Genomic DNA, 9,431 nt, shown 5'->3' with positions numbered 1-9,431 from the left:
AAGTAATGTGTAGAATTTGTAGATTGCTTTTTTTTTTTTTTTTTTTTGATAGTGATAAGGGGATAGAGTTTATGTATTTTATTATTATTATTTTGGATAATGATAAGTTTCAAATTTGGAGCATGAGATTTTTTTTTTGGTGGTAAAGATAAGCTCTTTAATTTAAGAGATAGAAGAGTTTGGATAAGTATATATGAGATCAAATGTTTTCAATTTATTTATAACTATGCCATTAAAAACGTTTTCTGTATCTTGAAACACTATCTCAGCTGTTTTCAAAATCCTAGCTTGAACAAGGAAAATATGATACAATTTTCTGAAAACTGTATTTAAAGAATATCAGCCAAACAATATATTCAAGTGTGGGACCCACATTTATGGTTTGCAAAAAGAAAAAAACTATATTTAAATCCTCTCACCAAACAGGCCATTAAATACTAAAAAAAAAAATTTAATTGAATTTAATATGTGTATATATATTAATAATTATTGTTTTCTTGAAAATTTCAACCTTGTGAATATTTGAATCTAAGAAATCCAAACTTTCCTTTTCTTTTCTATCTTTTGAGGGAGGGGGGGGGGGGGGGGGGGAGTTCCTAACATGTCTTCTCACTAGTTGGAGTCTTGGGCTATGCCCTCCAAATTTCTAAAATAATTAAGAAAAAAGTTTAGCTATAAAATCCATTGTAGTCCAAAACTACAATTTTACTCAATATCTTTTTATTGAAAGTGAATTTTGACAAATCCTCCATTGGATTATGTAAGTGCACAATTGCACCTGGTCCCAAGAACAGTTATGGACTCAGGCCCAACGAGCCTTAAACAATATGAATTTGTAGAGTGTGGGCTTGAAACCCAGGTTAGAAGCGTGTGAGGATTAAATGACAAACTAAAGATTGCAAGTAATTGGAAACAACAAAGAATATCGTAAATCAGCTTCCTCGGATGTAAACCGAGAGTTGTTCTTATATTATATCTTTCTCTTTGTTTCTTTTTCTCTTTTAGGTTACAAAAAGTCCGTCCCCTTTTCTGTCTTAGATTGCTCTTTAAATACTACTCTTTTGAATACTTTGTACACGTGTTGCCTCACCTCCCCCTTAGCCTAGATATTTCTTTTCTCAGTGCCTTTGAATAGTAACCAGAAGTTTCTCTTCCACTGTTCAGGTGTCACTTCCCCATAAATGCGGCCAGAGTGGTAGGTGCAGGGTCTTTAATGTGGAGGTAGCAGCCTTTATCTTTGACATTTCTTCAACACCGGTGCTTCTGGGGCGTTCTAGGGTTCATCCCTTTTAACCATTGGCCCTAACCGTGTCATCCCCTAATCTTTACTATGAAATCTCGAGTTCTTCGGTGTTCATCCGAGGGTAAGTTCACCCTCGGCTGGATCCTCGGACCCTCGGCGTATGGGCCGACCCATAGTACTAACAAATTCTAAACCCAGGAGCAGGTCGGCCTTCCTTAACACGGCCCAAAAGGCCCACATTCCCATCAGGATCTTCCTGCCCCCCACAGATTACATATTCTTTTTATATACTTCATGCTTGCAAATATTTTAGAAAATTAAAGATTAATAGTCATGTCATCAACTACAAAAGAGCAAAGGTTAGGCTCTTTTGTAGTTGTACTCTAGTTATGTAATGTATTATAAACCCGGTTTAAAACACTAGTATTACTATTTTCGTGTGTGGTGGTCTTTGGTGAGATCCGCAGCGTCGAGTGGTGGCCTTTGGTGATCGGCGTGCTGTGGAAGATGAATAGAGAAGACAAAGATGAGAAGATGAAGAGAGAGACATCTGTGATGAGGAGAGAGAAAACGGGAATAAAATAACAATATATATTTTTTCATGGTTTGTCCATACCGTGCCAAATTGTGAGGGTACTGTAGCATGTTGCAAAAATTTGACACATTTAGCACATTTGATAAAAGAGGTTTTTTTTTTTTTTTTTTTTTTTTTTTTTTTTGGTGTGCCAAATGTGCCAAATATTTGGCATTTGGCAGATATGATGTGGATGCTCTAAGTATTATTGTTTACTTAAAAAAAATAGTTATGTCATTAATAAATGATTTAAATTGCAAGTTTTTGTAATTTAAAATTATGTATAAAATATAAGTTTATAGATCATATAGTAAGTAATATCCGATTGATACCAAATTTGACATGTGTATTAAGAGCGCAATGAATATGCAATTTAAGAGTTAGATTTTTAAAATATGTTGTAATATTTATTTTATCGAGTAAGGCTGTAGCCTTATGCTACAATCAATTTTGTAACTAAATTTTTTTCAAAAATTAATTCTTTTGTAGAAATATAATTATATATATTTTTAAAATTTTTTTAAAATATATCATATTTTTTTATTATATAAAATTGATAATTACATAGAAGAATTTGAACTTTGAACATTGGTGTCCTGAACATTAAATAATGTAAATTGAGTTATGAGAGTGTTTGAATCGTATTTTAGTATGTCTGTTGGCATCTTGAAGTTGTGAGATATGAGAATACCATTTTTATGTTTTGTAAGGTACTAGTGTCGTGTTGCCAAATGATCTGACCAGAATATCTTCATCAAACGATTCGACAAGTTTGTGACTATCTACGACATGTGAACATTAATAAAGCTGTCGGTAACCTTCACAAAATTGTTTGGTTAACTTCTTTTGAAGCGGGAATGTTTGCAGCCAACTGGCCTACTTCGGAAAGCTGTAGTATCCTATAGATACTGACACTTTATATGTATCTCGTTTCGTTATCCAGTCAAAATAAAAGGATAAAATTTTGGATGGAGATAAAGACTAAATTATAATAATTATAAATTATAAAAATAAAAATAAAAATCAAATTACACCACATCACACCACACCACATCTTTGGTGCAATGGTCATTTCACAAGTATAAGTGTTTGTGAGGTGTGGGGGACAAGAACCGAAATTCAAGTCTTCAGGAGAGAGTTTCACATACATATACACTTAAATCAAATAAACTTGAACAAATTTTCAATATTTTAGGATTAATGCTTCTGCCTCTCATATCTTCTTCTTTTTTTTTCTTATTCTTTCTTTTTCTTTTTCTTTTTGAATCCTCTTCCTCTCATATATACTATCATAGATTTTATTATTGGGATCCAATATTATGTGCAAGAATGGTGTATTGTTCTTGGAATAATTACTCAAGCAACTTCAATACATGTGACCCCTACCTCTTGGACCAAACAAATTTGATTGAGTAATGCAAGATATGTTACAAATTTTACTTCATAAATTTTATAAATTGATATGTTACCATTCACAAAAATTAATTAAACATCTATTTATTATGTTGTTAAAATTGCAACAATAATGTTCATTGTCACTTAAGTTTTCCAGTTTTTTTTTAGTAAAATTTGTAATACCCTTTAAAATTCTCCAATTCAAAATTCTTGCTCCGTCACTAAAATGGGGATTTAAAGGGATTAGAGAGTTGTCTACCTGGATTGTAGGCAGTAGGGCAAGTGGGCGGGGGAATAATTGAGTAGCCTAATTGAAATGGAAATTTTTTATACTTGATTTAAAATACATATCTTCAAATTTGATCCAAAATCAACCTCTAGGACCCCCGGGTCTCCACTCTTCCACTATGATCACTTAGATACAAAAAAAAAAAAAAAAAAAGAATAGAAAAGAAAAAAGATATCAATTCAATTATTATCAGAAGCCCAAACATAGAATATCTATTTGTTATTTGGGTTTGTCAAGCTTGAATTACAAACTCATATAGTCATTTATATGTATATATGTATACACAAATACAAACTTAACAACCGTACGTGAAATCCCAAGTAGTCATTGACTGATCCACATTCATAAATTTTGACATACATAAATATATTTTAATTTGACTTCAATATATAAAGAAACACACACAGCATCCCCATCTTATTATTCTTATTCACCATATATAGCTCATGTATTGACCTAGCTAGCTAAGCTAATTTGTAGCTAGCACTAGCAGGTTAGCTCAAACTTCTCAAACCACTTGAGGAATCCTAGAGCAGCATCCCTTGCCTTCCATGGTGGAGGCGTTTCTGGAGTGAGTGGCTCAAACTCAGCCTTCCATTCAGTGAGACACATCTCATTCTCTTTTCCTTCCACAGGAATGAATGAGAAGGTGACTCTATATGGATCGTACATTCTCCTCAAGTCACCTCCGATCACACGGTATGTCACGGACTGCCCCATCTCCATCTTCTCTATCTTCTCAGTTGATTCTTTCACGTAGTTGCTGATGGCTGCGTCCACCACTTTTGCATCAGAATTTAAATCCATTTTTGTATAACTACGTAAGTGCACAAAATTACATATGGTTTTTTTTTTTTTTTTTTCATGCATGAAATGTTTTTTATTTATTTTTTTTGAGGTTGTTTTGGTTCTCAAGTTTAAGGATGGAAGGTGATTCTGAAATTAAACTTGAATTCAAATTTACGATAATCTTGTTAGGGAGCTTTCAATAGTTATGGTTTGGATAATTCACCTGAACTTGCTGAGGAAATTTTTTTTTTTTTTTTTGTTGTTGTTGTTGTTGTTGTTGTTGTTGTTGACCTCACACATATGATTTTCTTATTGGGAGTTGAAACTTAAGGCTCCGGACATATTTGTAGTCAAACTTTTTTCTTATTTATATTTATAACTATTAGTAAGGAATATATTATATTTTAAATTTACTTTTCCTACTTACTAAGAAATTTTTTGAAAATATAACCCTTAAATCAAACATAGAATTTGAGGCAAGTTCTGAAGCAACTTTGATTGGGGGGACGAATAGGATATGTATAGGATATCAAGAATGCAAAAGGGAGTGCATATTATATACGGTTATGTATGAACTTAGTTGTTATTTTAGTAGCTTGAAGTCTAGCTAGAGAAATAGCTTCTTTATGGTTTTTTTTATTTATTTAAAAATTTAGTAAATAAGTTAAGCTCAAGTTTAAATGTATTAGTCAATAAAGTCATGAATATAATGCTTGATTTAATTATATTACAACATTAGTTATATGTTTAAATATATACATATATAAAAATATACTTATATAGACATTTAAATATATATATATATATATAAACATTTGTAAATAAATTCATTATTATTTGTAATTTATTAATATTTAATAATATAAACATCCTATTTTGTTTAAAACGAAATCAGGTTGATAAATCTAATTTTTACAAATTCATACACAAAATCACTTTATCTAATTAACTCAATTAAGCTTATAGAATCAAGCTTGAGAAAGACATATATATACCGGGGCCAAGCTTAAAAAGCCTCAAACTTCCAGGGCTGCCATCTCCTTGGATGTATTCAGCTCGGGCAAGCATTTCAGGATTTATTTTGCTGATAACTTCATTGTCTCTGTACATTTCCCATGCCTTCTCGGCAGGGATGTTGAGCACCACTTCACCTTTCATGCTCCTCATCTCTTCTTCTGTCTCTGTTTCTCTCTCTTTGAGGTTTGTCTTGTTCTATGATGAGGATGGGATGGGATGGTAGTCTATATAAGGACAGATGACTAAGAGATGCTCTCTCCAGGTGGAGATTTAATAATTAAAAGTACCACTCAATGAAGCCACGTAACTCTCTCTCTCTCTCTCTCTCTCTCTCAATTATATACTTCATGTTGATTTCAAATTAATCACTTGACTTTCTAAGTTGTTTTAACTTGTTCCCATAAATGAGTCATTACTAAGTTAAATAGATAGCAAATTTCACCTGAGACTTTATTATTATTATTTTTTATATGAGTTCCGTTAATGAGTGTTTAGGTTAAAGATTAATAATTATTAAATTATAAACTGTAATACAGACTTTTCAAAAAATAAAAATATATGTATTAATGATTCATTAGTTCACACGTACAAATTTATTGTGGTTGTGTGTGGTTTTTTCGGTATATATGTACACTTTTACTTTATAAATGTATTTTTTTTTTTTTTTGATAAAGTATCAAATGTATCATATCCACTGCCTTGGCCCTTGGGAAATTCATTAACAAAATCATTATAGTAAGAGACTTGACACATATATACTAAACAGGAACAATGACATCTTGATTAAATTGTGTTACTGTATTATGATTTTTTTTAGATTTTATTGATAAATAGTTTTACCCACCATTTACATATAGGGATTGTAAATTTCTAGATAGTTATATGGTTTTTTGTTGTTGTTGTTGTTGTTGTTGTTTTTGCTGCTGTTATTTTTACTTTTTAGTAGAAATAGACCTATTAAGAGTCTGAATTGCAACAATTTTAAAATTAAAGTTTGGTTTGGGTCTAGTGCCTTGTGCACTGAACTTGATAGGATGTTATCATGTGTCAAGGAAATGTCCCATTGCAGCATCCCATCAAGTCATTGCATAAAATGCATTGGACCTAATCCTCTCCTTTAAATTTTTTGGTTAAAGTACTATTATTGAAGCATCAAGATTTAGTAGTTTAAGACTAAGGTCAAAGGAATGTAGATTCTTTTAGTTTGTTATACCTAGATGTTTTGTTGATAGATCACGAAGGTCTAGGAGTTGGTGCCTATAGATTCTTTTAATCGTCCTACAAAATACGGATATGCAAAAAAGAAATTTTCAACAAATGGAGTCATTTCATTTCAAAAGTAGATGCTAAGCTTCATATCTACCTATATATATATATATATATATATATATATATATATAGTTTTTTTAGAACAATTGATGCTCCAAGCCTTGTGGGATAGTGAACATGACGGGATTCCACTAATTTACTAATAACTGACATTAATGCGTTGGCCCCCCTAATTCGTATTGAATATATGTAGTATAAAAACGCCTCTAATCTCATGGAGTCAGTTTCCTCTAGTGGCTAAAAACCAAAAACAAAAAAGTAAAAATCATTTCGTAGAAGCTTTTGGAGGAAGAAAAAAAAAAAGATTCCTCCTCTAAATAATTTTAAAAGAGAAAAGGAAGCCAAGAATATAAAATAGAATTTAGGAGTTAAAAAAAAAAGAAAAAAAGATCCATGCTAAATGTGCTACCCCTGCAGCTCAAATCCATGACCTCTCCCTTGGTCCACCAAGCACTTAGTGCATAAAGAGATCCCAACTCGCCCAAATGAAGCAGTGGTGGGCATCCCGTTCTTTTGACTAGCCAAAATATCGTATAACTGGTAATATTACCACACCAGCTAGCTATAAGGTTTAATAAGGCCTCGTCATGGTTTGACTTCAGGAAATATTCTATCAAAAAAATGAAGTTTAGTTGATATAAATTATAATAGACAATTAATTGATTTTACAACCAAAATAATGTAGTTCAGTTAGTGAATAATGGATCAAGCGCAACATCTTTGAATATATAAGTTGGACCATTTTCCAAAAAGTTAGACAGCCCACTTTATAATTTGCATAAAAATGAAATAAAATAAAAAGATTAAGATGCTGGATAGTATAATATAGGCATACAAAAAATGCTGTGGCATCCGCACATGGCAGTATATGATTTTTTTGGATAAAAATAATTCCTTTCCCTTTATTCTTTATAGGCTTTGCGTAGTCTACCCTCAAAAGTTGAAACAATAATCCCTTCCACTGCTAAATATACTTTCCTCACATGTACAAACAATAATACAATATAGAACTATAACAAAAACAAATTGTAGTTGCACAACTTCTTGTAATCAATCTCTGTACCCAAAAAATGGGGGGGGGGGGGGGGGGGGGGGGTGGGGGCTTTTGGAGAACATAAGCTGTGTAGGCTAACAGAAATTAAGCTGCCTGCCAAAAAGGAGAACCTGGTACCAATGGCATGAAAAACAAAGAGTGTGTCTGCTGCTCACTCTTTGAAGCAATCACATGGTTCCTTCCGGGACGAGTCACTTGAAACAATTCTTTTGCTTTGCTAACCACTAACGAGTAAAAGCTAAATACCCCAAAGCAAGGGCAAAACGGCTTCAGAATTTTTCTCTATAGTTCACAAAGACATAAAATGGTAACAGGTTAGCTATTGCAATGCAAAGCGAAAAATTGTCAAAAGCAGTTACAATGAGAAATTTGTGAAGTTCTAACGTGTAATTCACAATAGCAAATCCAATGGGAAAACACAATGTTGTTTTCAGTCTTATAAAGTGATCAAATCTTGGTAAAAAGATTTTGTGAGGTCTAGTTCAGTTATCACAATTGGAATGAAGCAAATCTATGGGTTGGGGGGGCTCTTTATCGAGCTCTGCACTCAACATATGATGAAGAAGGAGATCAACCCTCTGGCTCCGTGATTTTGTACTGCACCAAGCCAAATGAACAAGACAAGGCAGCTGTTAACGTCCAAAAATGGATGCAAATAGAGCTTTCAAAAACTTTAAACTAGTTCAACATACATACCCAACAGATCGTTGACGATCCTTTCTGCCTTCTACTGCCTAGATTGAAAAGGTAATAAAATAATTATATGATTTAAACATTTTAATAGAACTATAAGAATAAACTGGTGAGGGGATCAAAAACATTGGAGACTATGGTGACAAAAAAGAAAGACTACCACAAACAACAACCAGTTCAAAGCAAGAAAAACTCTAATTATGGTCAATAAGATTTCATTTCACTGGGGGTTGGTGCAGCTTAAATGTATGATGGTAAAAAAAAAAGGCTCTTACTAACAACAACAACAGATGATTAGTTTAGGAAATTAATTCTAATGGAGGTGATAAGTTCTGAGGATAACAATAATGATTTATCTATTGCTAATAAAAAGCAAAGAAGCCATTACTCTGCCAATTTTTTTTTTTTGTTGCAAAAATATAGATATCAAGTAACTTTCAGAACATATATATGGCAATGCTGAGCAATGTTGGCAGAACTTCCATCTTAATCATTTCTGAAGCCTGAATAGATAACTTAACATGGCCCTATTAACATCATTGAAGATTTGAGCAACATGCAAAACAAACTGACTTAGGAAATAATTGCAATTTCAATTTTAAAACTTTTGAATTGCCTGCATTATCTCTGCAGCTATGTCCTACAAGTGGATTAATAATCCCAAATCAGTAGGAGGCAAATCAAGAGGTATCCTGAGCTTGTATGCACTACAACCCATGTAACTTTTCAACAAAAAAAAAAAAAAAACCTTCCTTTAAAATTGATTAGTCAGATAGTTAATGAAAACCTAAATATGACAAGTTAGATGCTAAAATCAAATCATGATGCGATATTTTTTTTTTCTTGAGTTGTGTCTTCATCATAACCAATTATAGGATTTCACAACCCAGTAACATGATAATCAAACAAATTTCCAAATATATTTATAAGTAATTACAAAATAAAACCTAGAGCTTGGTATTAGCATCAAACTAAACCTAAAAGATTTGATTGCACTAATGTCAACCCTATAATCTTAGAAGTGTTACAATGTGCTCTTAGTAAGTCT

General features: G+C 32.2%; 2 protein-coding genes across 2 annotated transcripts in view; both read right to left on the bottom strand.

Annotated features, from left to right (window-relative positions):
• Window positions 1–3,690: 3,690 nt before the first annotated feature.
• Window positions 3,691–5,524, bottom strand: LOC142638111 (MLP-like protein 423). Its single transcript, XM_075812105.1, has 2 exons — window positions 5,286–5,524; window positions 3,691–4,271 (listed from the first exon to the last, which is right to left on the bottom strand). The coding sequence occupies exons 1-2, from the start codon at window positions 5,455–5,457 to the stop codon at window positions 3,988–3,990; spliced, it is 456 nt and encodes a 151-aa protein (XP_075668220.1). The 5' UTR covers window positions 5,458–5,524; the 3' UTR covers window positions 3,691–3,987.
• Window positions 5,525–7,985: 2,461 nt separating this feature from the next.
• Window positions 7,986–9,431, bottom strand: part of LOC142638644 (two pore calcium channel protein 1-like) — a 38,032-nt gene continuing 36,586 nt past the window's right edge. Inside the window, exons 22-23 of the mRNA XM_075812690.1 lie at window positions 8,387–8,424; window positions 7,986–8,287 (exon numbers count right to left, since the gene is read on the bottom strand). Coding sequence (XP_075668805.1) covers window positions 8,173–8,287; window positions 8,387–8,424 — 153 coding nt within the window. The 3' untranslated portion in view covers window positions 7,986–8,172. The remainder of the gene's footprint in view (window positions 8,288–8,386; window positions 8,425–9,431) is intronic.

The sequence above is a fragment of the Castanea sativa genome, chromosome 6, assembly GCF_040712315.1.
Source record: "Castanea sativa cultivar Marrone di Chiusa Pesio chromosome 6, ASM4071231v1".
NCBI lineage: Eukaryota > Viridiplantae > Streptophyta > Magnoliopsida > Fagales > Fagaceae > Castanea > Castanea sativa.
The sequence above is the reverse complement of the archived record's forward strand: the minus strand, read 5'-3'. Positions and strand labels throughout refer to the sequence as shown.